Source organism: Salvelinus namaycush, chromosome 17 (genome assembly GCF_016432855.1).
Source record: "Salvelinus namaycush isolate Seneca chromosome 17, SaNama_1.0, whole genome shotgun sequence".
NCBI lineage: Eukaryota > Metazoa > Chordata > Actinopteri > Salmoniformes > Salmonidae > Salvelinus > Salvelinus namaycush.
Genome location: NC_052323.1, coordinates 23,123,075 through 23,143,868, shown reverse-complemented (window position 1 = coordinate 23,143,868; position 20,794 = coordinate 23,123,075). Strand labels below are relative to the sequence as shown.

Genomic DNA, 20,794 nt, shown 5'->3' with positions numbered 1-20,794 from the left:
AAGAGCTTAATGTGATGGAGCATGATTAGGAAGAGATTTGCACCATTCACACACACACACACACACACACACACACACACACACACACACACACACACACACACACACACACACACACACACACAAATGGCAGCCTGCGGTTGGAAAAACTTGGCCCCCCAAGTTTTCTGAGCAAAACAAAATGTAATTGTTGGGCATAAAAGACTGTCAAAACACCAGTAAATCAGCTCCAAATTATTTTAATTTTGGAACTCTGTTCCCAAGTATTGCCATGCATAATAGAGAGACACGTGATCATATATAAATGCAAGCAAGGTTTGAAATGATTGTTTTAGTCAAATATTATATCTGTTTGGGCTTCTTGCTCAAGAAAAAAACATCCCGCAGCTGAATCTAGTTCATGATCCCTGATGTAGAGCGTGCAATTCAGATTGTTTTCAAAGTGACAACGCTGCTGGCTGATGAGTTCATGTGTAGGTTATAAATGATCTGTTCTGTGTTAATAGATGACAAGTTGATACCAACTCTCTTAGAGCGTAGCAACTGTGTTTCACGGGAAACATAAACGATTGAAAAAATCAAGAGATATGTTTTATTGACAAGAGTATTGATATGGGGTTGTGCTTCTCCATTCTCCCCCCCTGTTGCTCACTGCTCAGGAGTCTGGGTTGTTTGAAGGGCGCTGTGAGGAGTGGGGGTTGGTTGACGTGCGCTGTAAGGAGTGGGGGTTGGTTGACGGGCGCTGTAAGGAGTGGGGGTTGGTTGACGTGCGCTGTGAGGAGTGGGGGTTGGTTGACGTGCGCTGTGAGGAGTGTGGGTTGGTTGACGTGCGCTGTGAAGCGTGTGGGTTGGTTGACGGGCGCTGTGAGGCGTGTGGGTTGGTTGACGGGCGCTGTGAGGCATGTGGGTTGGTTGAAGGGCGCTGTGAGGAGTGTGGGTTGGTTGACGGGCGCTGTGAGGAGTCTTGGTTGATGTGCGCTGTGAGGAGTGTGGGTTGGTTGACGTGCGCTGTAAGGAGTGTGGGTTGGTTGACGGGCGCTGTGAGGCGTGTGGGTTGGTTTACGTGCGCTGTAAGGAGTGGGGGTTGGTTGACGGGCGCTGTGAGGCATGTGGGTTGGTTGACGGGTGCTGTGGGGAGTGTGGGTTGGTTGACGGGCGCTGTGGGGAGTGTCTGTTGGTTGACGGGCGCTGTGAGGCATGTGGGTTGGTTGACGGGCGCTGTGAGGCGTGTGGGTTGGTTGACGGGCGCTGTGGGGAGTGTGGGTTGGTTGATGGGTGCTGTGGGGAGTGTGGGTTGGTTGACGTGCACTGTAAGGAGTGGGGGTTGGTTGACGTGCGCTGTGAGGCGTGTGGGTTGGTTGACGGGCGCTGTGGGGAGTGTGGGTTGGTTGACGTGCGCTGGAAGGAGTGGGGGTTGGTTGACGTGCGCTGTGAGGCGTGTGGGTTGGTTGACGGGCGCTGTGAGGAGTGTGGGTTGGTTGACGTGCGCTGTGGGGAGTGTGGGTTGGTTGACGTGCGCTGTAAGGAATGGGGGTTGGTTGACGGGCACTGTGAGGTGTGTGGGTTGGTTGACGGGCGCTGTGGGGAGTGTGGGTTGGTTGACGTGCGCTGGAAGGAGTGGGGGTTGGTTGACGTGCGCTGTGAGGCGTGTGGGTTGGTTGACGGGCACTGTGAGGAGTGTGGGTTGGTTGACGGGCGCTGTGGGGAGTGTGGGTTGGTTGACGGGCGCTGTGGGGAGTGTGGGTTGGTTGACGTGCGCTGTAAGGAGTGGGGGTTGGTTGACGGGCACTGTGAGGTGTGTGGGTTGGTTGACGGGCGCTGTGGGGAGTGTGGGTTGGTTGACGGGCGCTGTGGGGAGTGTGGGTTGGTTGACGGGCGCTGTGAGGCGTGTGGGTTGGTTGACGGGCGCTGTGAGGCGTGTGGGTTGGTTGACGGGCGCTGTGAGGCGTGTGGGTTGGTTGACGGCCGCTGTGAGGCGTGTGGGTTGGTTGACGGGCGCTGTGAGGCGTGTGGGTTGGTTGACAGGCGCTGTAAGGAGTGGGGGGGTTGGCTGTCCTCAGACAGCTGTCAGCAGGGTGTGAACCTTGCTCTCTACAAAAGAGACTGTGAGAAAGCAGATAAAAGACTACAGGCTTTAATAATAAACCATTGAAGCTCCTTGGCTACAGCCAGTTCAGTCTGAGTGGGAGTTCCTCTCATTCAGTTACAGACTGGAAACACACCACAAAGACACAGTCCAGTTTTACTTCAGGTTGAACAGAAATGTGCAACAAAATGCTTGCATAATAAACTATGGCCTGGCCTCTCAAATTGTACAGCTGGTGTATGTCCTGGCCAGTTGATCCACAAATTAAATTTATCCAGCCTATATTGGACCTAGCAGGACACCGTCCATTGTGCCAAGCACTTAGTAGCAAGGTTAGAGTGTTTGGAAGGAGTTGAATATGGAGCCCTCTTTATCACACTGGCATCCAAAGGGCCTCCATGTGTCACTCAGCAGGCACAGGCTATTTTCAAATGCAAGAGCAGGTAGCATCAATTCATTCCAATATAGACTTTGACGGTGGCCATAGTGCCCTACCAGGCATGGTTGTTCTCCTGGAAGTGGCAACTCAAGTGATAGGTTTGATCATTACAAAATAGGAATAAGATGTTCCCCACAGGACAACAAACAGCAGTGCAGCGCTCTAGGAAGCAATAACTTTACTAGAGGTTATTGCGGTGCCTCTATCCCAACAGATCTACCCTCTCAGAAAAAAATAGTTCCATAGGGGTTCTTTGGGTGTCCCTATAGTAGAACCCTTTTTGGTTCCAGGTAGAACCCAGGGTTACCACTGGGCAAACACTGGTTGAATCAACATTGTTTCAAAGATATTTTAAACAAAAGAATCAATGTGATGATGTTGAATCATTGAAATTCACATTAGTTGAAAACTCAAATGTAAATCAAAACTAGACATTGAACTGACGTCTGTGCCCAGTGGGTTGTACCAAACAGGTTCTAACTGGAACAACAAAGGGTTCTTAAAAGGGTTATCCTATGGCAGTGGTCACCAACCGTCGACTGGTCGATCTCCAATGCATTCCTAGTTGATCACCAAACATTTCTGTAAAAAACCCAATAGATTAAGCCTTGCGATCCTATTCTCTTTAATTGTTTCATGCTGTTGGCGGTAGGTGCACTTGATTCAACAGCCCTAGTGCCGGGAAGTCAAAGTGTTCCCATTTTGAACCATCCATGTGTCTGAAGGTTGAACTCCGCCTAACCGCCAGGCCCAGGGAGCAGGGTTACCAGGTCTAGCTAAAATTTCTAGGCCAATGACCCCTGAAAACCCACCCACAAGGCCTGAAAATTAGCCCCCCAAAAAATGTAAATGTTGCATCAAGAGAGGAGTTGCCACATTTATTTGACCCTTTTTCCATAACGTTATCGAGCAAATTAAGAAGGAATATCAACAGCATTTTTAACAACGTAGGCTAAGAAAAAAAATGTGGTTTTCCATCAAAATAATAATTATTGCAAGTTTAAGAATATGTAGCAAGAGAAAAGATAAATCGCCTTTATTAAACTCTCCAGATCATTTCCCATCAATGGATGTCGATTTAACTTGTTTTTACTGCTATGATTAAGCAATACGGCCCGAACAGGTGTGGTATATGGCTATATATACCACAAACCCCTAAGGTGCCTTATTGCTATTTTAAACTGGTTACCAAAGTAATTAGAACAGAAAAATATATATTTTTTGTCATTCCCGTGTCAACCACTCGTCTGATATACCATGGGTTTCAACCAATCAGCCTCCAGGGCTCAAACCACCCAGTTTATAATTGTAAATAAATCCTGTTTGCGCATGTGCATAACTATAGATAAATTCAATAGGAGAGTTTGAGTGATGAAAGTTGGATAGAGGATCTCAATCTCTGTGCAAGAAACACTTGGACGAACTTCAAAAATCGAATGTCGCGATTTTCTGGCAATTGTGCCAGATGTTAACCGTTATAAATGCCCTAATTGCGAGATTGACTTGTTATTTCAATAGGCATAGGCTACTGACTAAAATCTGGGTTTATAATTGCAATTCAACTTTACCATGGTTTGATGAACTATGCAGGTAGCCTATAGGCCCTAATAGGCCAACATGTCAACATGGAAAAGTCCACAATGAAACTGATATTACATTTGGAGAATAATTGATACATTTGCGATAGAGCTGAGACCATGATCACAATTTATAACTTCCAATTGAATGAACTAAACATGGCCATTAATATTTGCGTAATAACACGAGGCCACGACAACAAGCTGAGTTATAGTTTATTTATTAAATCCATTTGCCAGCCCCTGGCAGGCTACACAAGTGGCACAAATTGATTTGCAATGACTCCAGTGATATCGTCATTTCAATATATTTATTGTATCAAATAGTAGGCTCCAGTAGCCTGCAATGGAAAATAAATTAATAGACTACTTGATGGCCAACAGATGCAAATGTAGCCTATCATTCTCCACATTTAATGTAATTTTCATTGTGGACCTTTTTCCCATAACAAGCATGAGAGTTCTATAACTTCCATTTCAAATGTTCAATCGCGCAGCGCTCCAGACCCTAGAACTGAGCATGAGTAAAACCACTCGCTTGATCCTGTTATTCATAAGAAAAGTCGACATTAGAATTCAGTTTACTCTGAGCGAATTCATCTAAAGAGCTCTAGTGCGCCTAACACCGTTTCCCAACGCGTTGCGGTCGTTATATCAGTTCTAGCGCGTTAATATGTTTAATGGAAAAAGCGTGTCTCGATAATGACCAATCTAAATAGCCTACCTACAACTGGTCAAATGTTATCACGACGTGCGCGCGTGTTGCTCTGTCTCAGTGACTCAGATGCCTCTGCTGCTGCGCTCTCTCAACGAGTGCTGTTAAAGCACACACACCCCTCCGACCCTCCCCCTCTCCACCACTCATTCGCTCAGTAACAGCCTGCTCACTACCTGATAGTCAGCAGCAGGTCACAGTGAAATATATATTTTTAAAGAGAAATTACATGGCGGCCGCGGTGCAATTTAGAAGTAGCCCAAAAAGCTGCCACCCGCGACCAATACATTTTCACGTCGTCTTCAAAGTGGCCCGATTTTTCTGAAAAACCAAGAATATAGCAACACTGCCAGAGAGCAAATCAAGTTCAGTTATAGGCCTACTGCTGGCCAATCAGATAGCTCAGATCAACGTGTCTGCAGGTTCCTTGAGCCATAGACTGTCAAATTAAGCGTTGAGCGCACAGCTAAATTGATACTGTGATATTTCAAAACGTTTAAACCATGACTAGAGATACTCAACGAATACAGCAAAACACTGCTGTTTTTCTGAGTGAGTTCATATTTAAGTTGTTATTCATCACTGTCAACACGTTGTTCAACATTTTTATAAGCCATAAAATGCGATACAACCAGCTCTGCAGCTGCAATGAATGAGTTGTTATTAGCAGCTTGTCTCTTTTTTATATCGAGTAATATTTCACTGGACATCGGATTAACAACATGAATTTGTGCCTGAGGCAGCAATAATGCAGTGCAACTTGAATTTCGCCATCAGCTGGAAGACAGTGTCCCCTTTTCCCCGCAAAGGGAGGGTGAGCGGTGAGTCGGTTCTCTCGCTCCCCTGACTGACCATCAGGGACAAGCCATCAGTCCAGTAAAATAAAAACATTGCTAATGATTCTGCTCACTTAGTTGTGCCTCAAAAGTAATACAACAAAGTATCTATTACAAGTGTGATCATATAGGCTACCTAAAATTTTGAAATATAATTTCATAATGGTCTCAGAACAACACTGGCAGGGCAATTCAAGCATAGCCAATATGCAGTGTTAATGTATTGGGCCTATAGCCTATGACAAATCTCATTGCTACAGAACTTTTTTTAATAGGTTAATGTTGCATAGGCTTACATTTTTTAAGTCATATTTCATCTGTGCAGTAGAGCAGTAGATCTTGCCTTGCATTTTGACTCAGAAAGCTATGTTGACTCAGAAAAGGTAGGTGACCACTGTCCTATGGGGACAGCCGAAGGACCCTTTTAGGTTCTAGATAGCACCTTCTTTTCTAAGTGTACATCAATTTAAGAGAGTCACTCCTCAGAGTTAAAGGCATGGACCAGAAGAACAAGGCAGGGGAGTGAGACAATAAAGACCAAGGGAACATTGTGGTAACAGAGGCCAGAAACAGACTAGTCTCTGGTGGACAGACAAAACATTAAGACTGTAGAGGCCAGAAACAGACTAGTCTCTGGTGGACAGACAAAACATTAAGACTGTAGAGGCCAGAAACAGACTAGTCTCTGGTGGACAGACAAAACATTAAGACTGTAGAGGCCAGAAACAGACTAGTCTCTGGTGGACAGACAAAACATTAAGACTGTAGAGGCCAGAAACAGACTAGTCTCTGGTGGACAGACAATACATTAAGACTGTAGAGGCCAGCGAGATTTGGTTCCTAGTTGCTGAGATTAGGGACATATAGCGGGGCAGCCATGGAGGGGGCAGATGAAACAGGCTACAGCAGAGAGGATGGATGGAGGAGAAATCTTGGATCTAGTGATGTGAGTAGACAGTCAGAGAGAATAGAGTCAGCTGAGAATAGAGAGAAAGCAGTGCAGTCTGGGTAGAAAATGTATTCTGATGTATTGTATATGACAATGTTTGGCTGGACCCCTGTATTTGGTTTATATTGAGCTGCTATGCTTCTTCCCACATGTTATTCCATGTTTTATTCTTCCCATTCTACTAATTCCATACTGAGACAGATGTTTAACAACTGTGATGTGTCAACATCTAGTTGGAGATAGTGTGTCAAATCAAATCAAAGTTTATTTGTCACATGCACAGGATCCAACAGGTGTAAACAGTATAGTGAAATGCTTACTTGGAAGTTTTTCCTTAATGCAGTATGCAGTATGAAAGGTAAAGGAATAGAAAATACATAATATAAACTAAAAAAGGAGCACAGAATAAATACTCCCACTGGGCAAAAACTGGTTGAATCAACAGTGTTTCCATGTCATATCAACCCAAAAAATGTATGTGATGACATTGAATCAACCAAATGTAAATCAAAACTTGACGTTGAACTGATGTCTGTGCCCAGTGGGCTAGGTCAGATCAAATAAAAATACATAAGAATGAATGCAATATACAGGGTCAGTACCAGATCAATGTGCCGGGATACTGGTGGTAGTAGAGGTAGATCAGGGATACTGGTAGTAGTAGAGGTAGATCAGGGATACTGGTGGTAGTAGAGGTAGATCAGGGATACTGGTGTTAGTGTAGGTAGATCAGGAATACTGGTGTTAGTATAGGTAGAGCAGGGTTACTGGTAGTAGTAGAGGTAGATCAGGGATACTGGTGGTAGTAGAGGTAGATCAGGGATACTGGTGGTAGTAGAAGTAGATCAGGGATACTGGTGGTAGTAGAGGTAGATCAGGGATACTGGTGGTAGTAGAGGTAGATCAGGGATACTGGTGGTAGTAGAGGTAGATCAGGGATACTGGTGGTAGTAGAGGTAGATCAGGGATACTGGTGGTAGTAGAGGTAGATCAGGGATACTGGTGGTAGTAGAGGTAGATCAGGGATACTGGTGGTAGTAGAAGTAGATCAGGGATACTGGTGGTAGTAGAAGTAGATCAGGGATACTGGTGGTAGTAGAGGTAGATCAGGGATACTGGTGGTAGTAGAAGTAGATCAGGGATACTGGTAGTAGTAGAGGTAGATCAGGGATACTGGTGGTAGTAGAAGTAGATCAGGGATACTGGTGGTAGTAGAAGTAGATCAGGGATACTGGTGGTAGTAGAGGTAGATCAGGGATACTGGTGGTAGTAGAGGTAGATCAGGGATACTGGTGGTAGTAGAAGTAGATCAGGGATACTGGTGGTAGTAGAGGTAGATCAGGGATACTGGTGGTAGTAGAAGTAGATCAGGGATACTGGTGGTAGTAGAGGTAGATCAGGGATACTGGTGGTAGTAGAGGTAGATCAGGAATACTGGTAGTAGTAGAGGTAGATCAGGGATACTGGTGGTAGTAGAGGTAGATCAGGGATACTGGTAGTAGTAGAGGTAGATCAGGGATACTGGTGGTAGTAGAGGTAGATCAGGGATACTGGTGGTAGTAGAGGTAGATCAGGGATACTGGTAGTAGTAGAGGTAGATCAGGGATACTGGTGGTAGTAGAGGTAGATCAGGGATACTGGTAGTAGTAGAGGTAGATCAGGGATACTGGTGGTAGTAGAGGTAGATCAGGGATACTGGTGGTAGTAGAGGTAGATCAGGGATACTGGTGGTAGTAGAAGTAGATCAGGGATACTGGTGGTAGTAGAGGTAGATCAGGGATACTGGTGGTAGTAGAGGTAGATCAGGGATACTGGTGGTAGTAGAGGTAGATCAGGGATACTGGTGGTAGTAGAAGTAGATCAGGGATACTGGTGGTAGTAGAGGTAGATCAGGGATACTGGTGGTAGTAGAGGTAGATCAGGGATACTGGTGGTAGTAGAGGTAGATCAGGGATACTGGTGGTAGTAGAAGTAGATCAGGGATACTGGTGGTAGTAGAAGTAGATCAGGGATACTGGTGGTAGTAGAGGTAGATCAGGGATACTGGTGGTAGTAGAGGTAGATCAGGAATACTGGTAGTAGTAGAGGTAGATCAGGGATACTGGTAGTAGTAGAGGTAGATCAGGGATACTGGTGGTAGTAGAGGTAGATCAGGGATACTGGTGGTAGTAGAGGTAGATCAGGGATACTGGTGGTAGTAGAGGTAGATCAGGAATACTGGTGGTAGTAGAGGTAGATCAGGGATACTGGTGGTAGTAGAGGTAGATCAGGGATACTGGTGGTAGTAGAGGTAGATCAGGGATACTGGTGGTAGTAGAGGTAGATCAGGGATACTGGTGGTAGTAGAGGTAGATCAGGGATACTGGTAGTAGTAGAGGTAGATCAGGGATACTGGTGGTAGTAGAGGTAGATCAGGGATACTGGTGGTAGTAGAGGTAGATCAGGGATACTGGTGGTAGTAGAGGTAGATCAGGGATACTGGTGGTAGTAGAGGTAGATCAGGAATACTGGTGGTAGTAGAGGTAGATCAGGGATACTGGTGTTAGTGTAGGTAGAGCAGGGTTACTGGTGGTAGTTGAGGTCAGGGATAATAGTGACTGGGCAGCAAATAATAATAAATAGTAGGAGCAGTGTAAAAGGTGAATGTGTGTATGCATGTGTCATTGTGTGTACCTGTGTTTGGGTGTACGTGCGTTATATCGGCATTGAACACATCACCCTCCCTAGGAGAGGGGGTGACCTCGACAATTTATTGTTAAAATGAGAGGCTGCCTGGATCTTAAATTTAAAAACCCTTGCTCCCTTCGGTCTCAACGTAGACTTTGATCTGAAGCCATTCTTGTGATTTTGCTATTCATTGTACATGTTTGTAGGCCTATGTAGCCAAATTGTATCTATGATCGTATGCTATCCATTTGTTTTTTTAAAAATATGTTCTATTTATATCTGTAAATTAACCAATGATATCAAGCCACACCCGGCCATGATTACAGACACCTGTGTGTGTCCTTTGACACTATATAAACTAGTGACCCGCAGTGTTTGTCATTATACCATGAAGAGGACAGTTTGTCTGTCCAAACCTTGGTTATTAGGTTATTAAATTATTGCATCTGAGCTCCTAGTGTGCGGATCTCCTTTTCTTTTTCAAGTGTTCTACTCCGCTAGCCAGCACCTCGCCTAAACAGGTGTGCATTTCTTTTGCCTCCAGATTTATGTGTGGATAGAGACCTGTGAGTGTGCATAGAGTCAGTGCAGATAGTCCAAGGGTGAGGGTGGGCAGCCATTGATTAGCTGTTCAGTCTTATTGCTTGGAGATAAACTCAGCAAAAAAAGAAACGTCCCTTTTTCAGGACCCTGTCTTTCAAAAATAATTCTTAAAAATCCAATTAACGTCACAAATCTTCATTGTAAAGGGTTTATGAACCATAAACAATTAATGAACATGCACCTGTGGAACGGTTGTTAAGACACTAACAGCTTACAGACGGTAGGCAATTAAGGTCACAGTTATGAAAACTTAGGACACTAAAGAGGCCTTTCTACTGACTCTGGAAAACACCAAAAGAAAGATGCCCAGGGTCCCTGCTCATCTGCGTGAACATGCCTTAGGCATGCTGCAAGGAGGCATGAGGACTGCAGATGTGGCCAGGGAAATAAATTGCAATGTCCGTACTGTGAGATGCCTAAGACAGCGCTACAGGGAGACAGGAAGGACAGCTGACTGTCCTCGCAGTGGCAGACCACGTGTAACAACATCTGCACAGGATCGGTACATCCGAACATCACACCTGCGGGACAGGTACAGGATGGCAACAACAACTGCCCGAGTTACACCAGGAACGCACAATCCCTCCATCAGTGCTCAAACTGTCCACAATAGGCTGAGAGAGGCTGGACTGAGGGCTTGTAGGCCTGTCGTAAGGCAGGTCCTCACCAGCATCACCGGCAACGACGTCGCCTATGGGCACAAACCCACCGTCGCTGGACCAAACAGGACTGGCAAAAAGTGCTCTTCACTGACAAGTCGCGGTTTTGTCTCACCAGGGGTGATGGTCGGACTCGCGTTTATCGTCGAAGGAATGAGCGTTACACCGAGGCCTGTACTCTGGAGCGGGATCGATTTGGAGTTGGAGGGTCCGTCATGGTCTGTGGCGGTGTGTCACAACATCATCGGACTGAGCTTGTTGTCATTGCAGGCAATCTCAACGCTGTGCGTTACAGGGAAGATATCCTCCTCCCTCATGTGGTACCCTTCCTGCAGGCACATCCTGACATGACCCTCCAGCATGACAATGCCACCAGCCATACTGCTCGTTCTGTGCGTGATTTCCTGCAAGACAGGAATGTCAGTGTTCTGCCATGGCCAGCGAAGAGCCTGGATCTCAATCCCATTGAGTACGTCTAAGACCTGTTGGATCGGAGGGTGAGGGCTAGGGCCATTCACCCCAGAAATGTCCAGGAACTTGCATGTGCCTTGGTGGAAGAGTGGGGTGACATCTCACAGCAATAACTGTCAAATAAGGTGCAGTCCAGAGGAGATGCACTGCAGTACTTAATGCAGCTGGTGGCCATACCAGATACTGACTGTTACTTTTGATTTTGACCCCCCCCTTTGTTCAGGGACACATTTCTGTTAGTCACATGTCTGTGGAACTTGTTCAGTTTATGTCTCAGTTGTTGAATCTTATGTTCATACAAATATTTACACATGTTAAGATTGCTGAAAATAAGTTTGCTGAAAATAAACTTGCTGAGTTTAGAAGCTGCCTCTGAGCCTGTTAGTCTGAGACCTGATGCTCTGGTAGCGCTTGCCAGACGGTGGTGGAGATAACAGTCCATGGGTGGGGTGGCATAAATCTTTGGCAATTTTCCTCAGACACCGCCTGGTATAAATATCCTGGGTGGCTGGGAGCTCGCCCCCTGTGATGTACTTGACCGTCTGCACCACCCTCTGTAGAGCCTTGGGGCCGAGGGCAGTGCTCTCAATAATGCATCTGTAGAAGTTCTTGAGGATCTGAGGCTATGCCAAATCTCTTCAGCCTCCTGAGGGAGAAGAGGCGCTGTTGCACCTACAATATCTCTGTTCATTGCCAGATTATGCCGTGAGTAAAATATCTATATTATTTTGTGACACAAATGCATGTGTGTAATGGGGAAATCTAAGATGAATAAAGTTTTCCAGTGATTAACACAATGCATAGCATATTGATGTTTTCAGTTTCTGTAATACACATGATTTCCAGTGTACTATTTGTGACACTCATACTAATTACTTATGTTCCTACCTTTGACCTGTGAAACTGCCAGTATCAAATGTCTGCCAGTGTTGAATGGTATGGTTAAAGTTTGGCTCTATTCTGTGCCGGAGACACACTTATAATGTATCTGTGAACCTGTTTGACTCTGTACCAGCTGATGTTGTGACTTCCTACAAGCCTCTTGAGCTGATGTTCAGAGAACGTTTGGTACAGTCTGATTAGAATATAAAGGGCACGTCTCCAAGAGGTTTGTTTCTGTTCTGTGTCACCCTGTTGATTTACGATTGACTATATCTGCTCTTCTCTTTTATTCACCTAAACATCCCCTTTAAAATTTGTATAGGCAATGGTACAAACCATGAATGAATGAATGAATGAATGCGGTCTCTTCTGAATGGACAATAAGCACTCAGTGCGGGGAGTAAGCTAAGAAGAGTTTTTGTGAGAGTTAGGCATCCATGTGATTGTTGTGAAACGGTCTGCTAAAGTGACTGGGTCAGGGTTGACCTGGGGAGACAGCGTTGGTTTACTGCTCTGACTGGGCCAGGGTTGACCTGGGGACACAGCGTTGGTTTACTGTTCTGACTGGGTCAGGGTTGACCTGGGGACACAGTGTTGGTTTACCTCTCTATGACTGGGCCAGGGCTGACCTGGGGACAGTGTTAGTTTACCTCTCTATGACTGGGCCAGGGCTGACCTGGGGACACAGCGTTGGTTTACCTCTCTATGACTGGGCCAGGGCTGACCTGGGGACACAGCGTTGGTTTACTATGACTGGGTCAGGGCTGACCTGGGGACATAGCGTTGGTTTACTGCTCTGACTGGGTCAGGGTTGACCTGAGGACACAGTGTTGGTTTACCTCTCTATGACTGGGCCAGGGCTGACCTGGGGACACAGCGTTGGTTTACCTCTCTATGACTGGGCCAGGGCTGACCTGGGGACACAGCGTTGGTTTACCTCTCTATGACTGGGCCAGGGCTGACCTGGGGACACAGTGTTGGTTTACCTCTCTATGACTGGGCCAGGGCTGACCTGGGGACACAGCGTTGGTTTACCTCTCTATGACTGGGCCAGGGCTGACCTGGGGACACAGCGTTGGTTTACCTCTCTATGACTGGGCCAGGGCTGACCTGGGGACAGTGTTAGTTTACCTCTCTATGACTGGGCCAGGGCTGACCTGGGGACACAGCGTTGGTTTACCTCTCTATGACTGGGCCAGGGCTGACCTGGGGACACAGTGTTGGTTTACCTCTCTATGACTGGGCCAGGGCTGACCTGGGGACACAGCGTTGGTTTACCTCTCTATGACTGGGCCAGGGCTGACCTGGGGACACAGTGTTGGTTTACCTCTCTATGACTGGGCCAGGGCTGACCTGGGGACACAGCGTTGGTTTACCTCTCTATGACTGGGCCAGGGCTGACCTGGGGACACAGCGTTGGTTTACCTCTCTATGACTGGGCCAGGGCTGACCTGGGGACACAGTGTTGGTTTACCTCTCTATGACTGGGCCAGGGCTGACCTGGGGACACAGTGTTGGTTTACCTCTCTATGACTGGGCCAGGGCTGACCTGGGGACACAGTGTTGGTTTACCTCTCTATGACTGGGCCAGGGCTGACCTGGGGACACAGCGTTGGTTTACCTCTCTATGACTGGGCCAGGGCTGACCTGGGGACACAGTGTTGGTTTACCTCTCTATGACTGGGCCAGGGCTGACCTGGGGACACAGTGTTGGTTTACCTCTCTATGACTGGGCCAAGGCTGACCTGGGGACACAGCGTTGGTTTACCTCTCTATGACTGGGCCAGGGCTGACCTGGGGACACAGTGTTGGTTTACCTCTCTATGACTGGGCCAGGGCTGACCTGGGGACACAGCGTTGGTTTACCTCTCTATGACTGGGCCAGGGCTGACCTGGGGACACAGCGTTGGTTTACCTCTCTATGACTGGGCCAGGGTTGACCTGGGGACACAGCGTTGGTTTACTGCTCTGACTGGGTCAGGGTTGACCTGGGGACACAGTGTTGGTTTACCTCTCTATGACTGGGCCAGGGCTGACCTGGGGACAGTGTTAGTTTACCTCTCTATGACTGGGCCAGGGCTGACCTGGGGACAGTGTTAGTTTACCTCTCTATGACTGGGCCAGGGCTGACCTGGGGACACAGTGTTGGTTTACCTCTCTATGACTGGGCCAGGGCTGACCTGGGGACACAGCGTTGGTTTACCTCTCTATGACTGGGCCAGGGCTGACCTGGGGACACAGTGTTGGTTTACCTCTCTATGACTGGGCCAGGGCTGACCTGGGGACACAGCGTTGGTTTACCTCTCTATGACTGGGCCAAGGCTGACCTGGGGACACAGCGTTGGTTTACCTCTCTATGACTGGGCCAGGGCTGACCTGGGGACACAGTGTTGGTTTACCTCTCTATGACTGGGCCAGGGCTGACCTGGGGACACAGCGTTGGTTTACCTCTCTATGACTGGGCCAGGGCTGACCTGGGGACACAGCGTTGGTTTACCTCTCTATGACTGGGCCAGGGTTGACCTGGGGACACAGCGTTGGTTTACTGCTCTGACTGGGTCAGGGTTGACCTGGGGACACAGTGTTGGTTTACCTCTCTATGACTGGGCCAGGGCTGACCTGGGGACAGTGTTAGTTTACCTCTCTATGACTGGGCCAGGGCTGACCTGGGGACAGTGTTAGTTTACCTCTCTATGACTGGGCCAGGGCTGACCTGGGGACACAGCATTGGTTTTCTGCTCTATGAGGCCAGGTGTGAGGAGACTGCAAGGGACAATTAATATGTTAAATATGGTTATTACCACCTGGGCTCCTCATTAACATGAATACATTTTTGTTTATTTATTTGTGTGTGAGAGAAAGTGTGTGTGTGTGTGTGGCGAGAAGAGTGTTTCTGAGTCTGTGTGCATGTGAGAGAGTGTGTGTGTGGTGGGGAGTATTTGGGTCATTGTGTGTGAGAATAACTGTGTGTTTGTGTGTGTGTGCATGCATGTGTTCTGCCCAGGGATTTACATGTGTGTGTGCCTGTGTCACATGTTCCTGTTTGTCAGTCAGTCAGTCAAGGTGAAGCAGGCTGCCACATCACGTTACACACAAGGCTCTGCTCCTCTCCCCTAAGGCCCACCCACTACATGTCACAGAATTTGTCACTGTCTGACAAAGATTTGTGCTACATGTAGGCCAGAAGTAGACCTGTTTAATCCAAATTATAAACTGGGTGGTTCCAGCCCTGAATGCTGATTGGCTGACAGCCGTGGTATATCAGACCGTATACCACGGGTATGACATTTATTTTTACTGCTCTAATTATGTTGGTAACCAGTTTATAATAACAATAAGGCACCTCAGGGGTTTGTGGTATATGATCAATATACCCGGCTAAGGGCTGTGGTGTATTGGCCAAATACCACACCCCCTCGTGTATTATTGCTTAATAATACCATCCTGTAGTTGGTAATGCCCTCCCTCCTTTCTGGTTTGATAATGTGATGAAGTCTGACACATCCATTCAGAGTAACATTGACATCTGAGCTAGACCACATGAATCCAGGTTACTTATGGTGTCTAATCCACACCATTCAAGAAAAGCTTTCTGGGGTTATACTGCCATCTTGTGCTATGCAATGAACATCTTTAGCTCTCACTATAAAGAACCTACTCTAAAACAGGGGCGTCAAACTCACTTTCCCTGTGGGCCGCATTCCATCTTCACGAGGTCTGGAGGGCCGCACTTAAAATAGATTATTAATCCTAGCTGTCAAAATTTGCAAAAAAATTATTTATCCATCGCGTTTGGAATTTTCAATGCTTCCTGACTGTCTAGCTTTCCTTTCGAAAACTGTTAGCAAGCTGGACAGAGTGAAGAGACTATAAATATAGGTCCATTATCATTTCTACACCGTTTTCGAAAATGGTTTCAGTCATTTCAATGTCAATTGAGTTTTTGCTCTATTCTTTTTTTAGGACATTTTACTCAAACCACCCGCGGGCTGGATGGTTTGAGTAAATAGGCCTAGAGTTTGACATGTGCTCAAAAAAATCTAACTACATCAACATCAACCATTACAATGCTAAGAGTGTGCAAAGTTGTCATCAAGGCAAAGGATGGCTACTTTGAAGAATCTCAAATATAAAATACATTTAGTCTTGTTTAATACTTTTATGGTTACTACATGACTCCATATGTGTTATTTCATAGTTTTGATGTCTTCACTATTATTCTACATTGTAGAAAATAGTAAAAATAAAGAAAAACCCAGGAATGAGTAGGTGTGTCCAAACTTTTGACTGGTACTGTATATCTTTTGTTTTACATCATATTGAGCTCATGTATACAGGACTGAACAGAATGGATACAATATATTTGTTGTGTATCTCTGACTTGCTGTAGTGTGATAAGATCCTATGGAAACAGAAGTATCTGCCATTCTATTTCTCACAGAGGGTTAACCTTGTGAAAAGAGCTATATTTTCCTTGAGAAACATGAAACATAAACAACAGCTTCTAAAATGATTTTCCTCCAATGGAAACTGCATAAGAAGTAGAGGTGACCGTACTATCAACAGGCTAGATGACCACCAAGTCAAGTGCATCTGGTGAGGGGACGAGCAGCAGTCTTCCTTTGAAGCCCAAGAATGCATCCCAAATGGCACCCTATTCCCTACATGGTGCATTACACCCGTATGGGATTTGGTCAAAAGTAGTGCACTACATAGGGAATAGGGTGCCATTTGGGAAGAACACAGCTCTTTTACATCTCACAAGTTAAACTGGAGTAAATTACGTTTTTTGAAAGTGTTCCAAAGTAAAATTCTTCATTCTTTGGTGAAAGTCCTATTCAGTCCAACTTTAAACATATCAGTCCGAAGTAGAAGTTAGAAACTGTTACCCCCTTTTTAAAAGAATGAGCTTGAGGTTGAAGAGAGGACTTTCCTCTCATCCTCTTCCTCTTTCCTTACTGATGATAGCAGGGTATGGCAGGACAACAGGATAGCTAATGCTAAAACTGTTTTGCTGTCCCTTCTGCTGACTGATCTGTATTCATTTATTAAAACAAACGTAACAGCAATGATTCAATGACAGAATCATTCATATAAATGTTTATTGTACAGTACAATTAAATAGCTAATTAATATATAATCAGTATAAACCTAACATAAGCTTCATGCAATGCAATGTCACTGATGAGAATATGCAGACATGTATGGTATTTACAGTATTAGCCATTACAGATGGACGTAAGGTGTGAGCTTTTTCTTCTAAAATTACATAACATTCACTACACCTTTCCTGCAGTCAAATGACCAAATTGCCCTCTAGTGGCCTCATGGGTGGAATGTTATTAATATTTTTTAGAATTTCATAACTAATAAACATTATTTTACAACACACCAAAAATCTCACGGTTATGTTATATTTCAGTCTTCTGTGAAGTATATAAAGTATAATATTGGGATGCAAACTCAAAGTGTAATACATTTTAACTCTATATCTGACATGGTAAAGGTGTCTTCTTTTTTTAAAGCCCATAACCATGTGTATGAGATGTATACTTTTGTTTCAAGTAGATTTGATTAAGACTACCAAGACATATTTCCAATAGAGCGCTAACGCTCTGATCATCAGGGTCTATCTCTGAATTCTCTAAATTAAGTTTATAGTTTTAGTCGCCTGTCAGAGGCCTTGTGTCCAGAGGTTAGGGTGTGAGATAACCAAACATGCCTGCTGGTCACTCTGACCCTTCACCCAAGCCTGACAGGTCAGAGCTGGAGGCATGGGAGACGGGCACACTGCCGCTGAGCTCCTATCCACAGCTCATGTCCAAGGGGTCACTTTGTGTCCCTATATAGTGGGGTCTGTAGGGTAGAGGTGGTGCTGCTGGTGCTGGTAAATGCTTTCCCCCTGCTGGCTACAGGTGAAGTATGTGTCTGGATGGAGTCATCATAACTGGCCCTGAGGCCTAACAGGTAGGTGGACATCATCCAGATCCAGAGAAAGGAAATCAGTTGGTGGAGTCACTCTCAATGTCTATACCTCCTACATAGCAGTCAAGGTTGAGGAGCTCAGGGTCAGAGTCAGTGCAGGAGGGGGCAGGCTTTTCTATACATATACACTGCAACAGTTCCTGGTCTACGGGACGCTGAGCACTCGGCATCCAATCAGATGTGTCCCAGTGATAGCCTATTCAGGGCGAAAATGTTATCAGTGAAAAACAAGCATCACAACTATGTAACAATGGTTCATATTTTGGCACAAATAAGCTGTGCTTCGCTGTGAATGAGATGTGATTTAGCTTTATAATTAGTACACAATTAGATTCTCTCAAAGTGTCTGTCTCCCCTTACACACAAATACAGACATGCATAGATCATCTCAGTAGTCTGTTACTGTGACCATTGTTGGAGAATAGTCTGATAAGAGGTTTGGAGAATATAAACTGTGGATAATTATAGGGTGTCCAATCTAAAAAACAATAGGTAAAATAATGTGTAGACTCTCCACTAAGAAAACCAATGTCTCCATCATAATCTGTTAAAAAGTTTACCCTTGTAGGATGGCCAAGATTAGGGTCACAGTAACTAAACTCATCATCTGTCTTCTCCAATCAGTAGGACATAAAACAACATAGAGGTAAGACACAGTTGAAGTCGGACGTTTACATACACCTTAGCCAAATACATTTAAACTCAGTTTTTCACAATTCCTGACATTTAATCCTAGTGAATATTTATAATGTTATTTCTAACTTCTGTTGACTCCAACATGGCGGATATTTCTTTGGCTGGATTGAGCGCCATACTCAGATTATGCCTTTTCCGCAATTATTTTTTTTAAACATCTGACACAGCGGTTGCGTTAAGGAGAAGTCTATCTTTAATTCTGTGAATAACACTTGTATCTTTTATCAATGTTTATTATGGGGTATTTCTGGGATTTGATGTGGCTATCTGCAAAATCACCTGATGTTTTGGAATCAAAACATTACTGCACGTAACGCGCCAATGTAAACAGATTTTTGGATACAAATATGCACATTATCGAACAAAACATACATGTATTGTGTAACATGTTGTTCTATGAGTGTCATCTGATGAAGCTCATCAAAGGTTAGTGATTAATTTTATCTATATTTCTGCTTTTTGTGACTCCTATCTTTGGCTGGAAAAATGGCTGTGTGTTTTTTTGACTTGGCTCTGACCTAACATAATCATATGTTGTGCTTTAGCTGTAAAGCCTTTTTGAAATCGGACAGATGGGTAGATTAACAATAAGTTTCTTTCATTTGCTGTATTGGACTTGTTAATGTGTGAAAGTTACATATTTATAAAAAATATTTTTGAATTTCGCGCGCTGCCTTTTCAGCGGAATGTTGTCGAGGGGTTCCGCTAGCGGAACGCCTGCGCTAGAAAGGTTAACAAGAAATTTGTGGAGTGGTTGAAAAACGAGTTTTAATGACTCCAACATAAGTGTATGTAAACTTCCGACTTCCACTGTAGATATACATTTTGAGACATGACATTTTAATATACGCTTTTTTTAGTATACGCTATTAATGATACATTTCTCAAAAAAACAAGTGTATCTCTATGAAATGTCAACGAAGCACTGAGCGTACCGCAAGCTATTTATTTTCAAAGTCTTTTACATTTCATTTAATTTCCAACATATTCAAATAATGATTGATAGACAATTTCATTAAAAACATTATTTCAATGTCAACAAAACAAAAGGAGATGATTGTGGACTTCAGGAAACAGCAGAGGGAGCACCCCCCTATCCACATCGACGGGACAGTAGTGGAGAGGGTAGTAAGTTTTAAGTTCCTCGGTGTACACATCACGGACAAACTGAATTGGTCCACCCACACAGACAGCGTGGTGAAGAAGGCGCAGTAGCGCCTCTTCAACCTCAGGAGGCTGAAGAAATTCGGCTTGTCACCAAAAGCACTCACAAACTTCTACAGATGCACAATCGAGAGCATCCTGTCGGGCTGTATCACCGCCTGGTACGGCAACTGCTCCGCCCACAACCGTAAGGCTCTCCAGAGGGTAGTGCCCTCCAGGACACCTACACCACCCGATGTCACAGGAAGGCCATAAAGATCATCAAGGACAACAACCACCCGAGCCACTGCCTGTTCACCCCGCTATCATCCAGAAGGCGAGGTCAGTACAGGTGCATCAAAGCAGGGACCGAGAGACTGAAAAACAGCTTCTATCTCAAGGCCATCAGACTGTTAAACAGCCACCACTAACATTTAGTGGCTGCTGCCAACATACTGACTCAACTCCAGCCACTTTAATAATGGGAATTGATGGAAATTTATGTAAAAATGTATCACTAGCCACTTTAAACAATGCCACTTAATATAATGTTTACATACCCTACATTACTCATCTCATATGTATATGTATATACTGTACTCTATATAATCTACTGCATCTTGCCATCTTATGTAATACATGTATCACTAGCCACTTTAAACTATGCCACTTTATGTTTATATACCCTACATTACTCATCTCATATGTATATACTGTACTCTATACCATCTACTGCATCTTGCCTATGCCGTTCTGTACCATCACTCATTCATATATCTTTATGTACATATTCTTTATCCCTTTACACTTGTGTGTATAAGGTAGTAGTTGTGGAATTGTTAGGTTAGATTACTCATTGGTTATTACTGCATTGTCGGAACTAGAAGCACAAGCATTTCACTACACTCGCATTAACATCTGCTAACCATGTGTATGTGACAAATAAAATTTGATTTGATTTATTTCAAACTGAAGTTGGAATGACAACAAACTAGCTGCATTTTGTGTTTTTCTATTGACATTTCTTTGTATATATCCATAAAATGCTGATTCATGATTTCGACTGGCTGAGAAAAGCTGCCAGCC

At 44.9% G+C, this 20,794-nt stretch overlaps 2 protein-coding genes across 2 annotated transcripts in view; both read right to left on the bottom strand.

Annotated features, from left to right (window-relative positions):
- Positions 1-655: 655 nt before the first annotated feature.
- On the bottom strand, positions 656-15,590 carry LOC120062157 (repetitive proline-rich cell wall protein 2-like). Its single transcript, XM_039011964.1, has 3 exons — positions 15,568-15,590; positions 14,598-14,647; positions 656-2,028 (listed from the first exon to the last, which is right to left on the bottom strand). The coding sequence occupies exons 1-3, from the start codon at positions 15,588-15,590 to the stop codon at positions 656-658; spliced, it is 1,446 nt and encodes a 481-aa protein (XP_038867892.1).
- A 2,296-nt stretch (positions 15,591-17,886) lies between these two features.
- The window catches only part of LOC120062156 (protocadherin Fat 1-like), a 47,064-nt gene continuing 44,156 nt past the window's right edge, over positions 17,887-20,794 (bottom strand). Inside the window, exon 31 of the mRNA XM_039011962.1 lies at positions 17,887-18,065. Within this exon, the coding sequence (XP_038867890.1) occupies positions 17,887-18,065 (179 nt within the window). The remainder of the gene's footprint in view (positions 18,066-20,794) is intronic.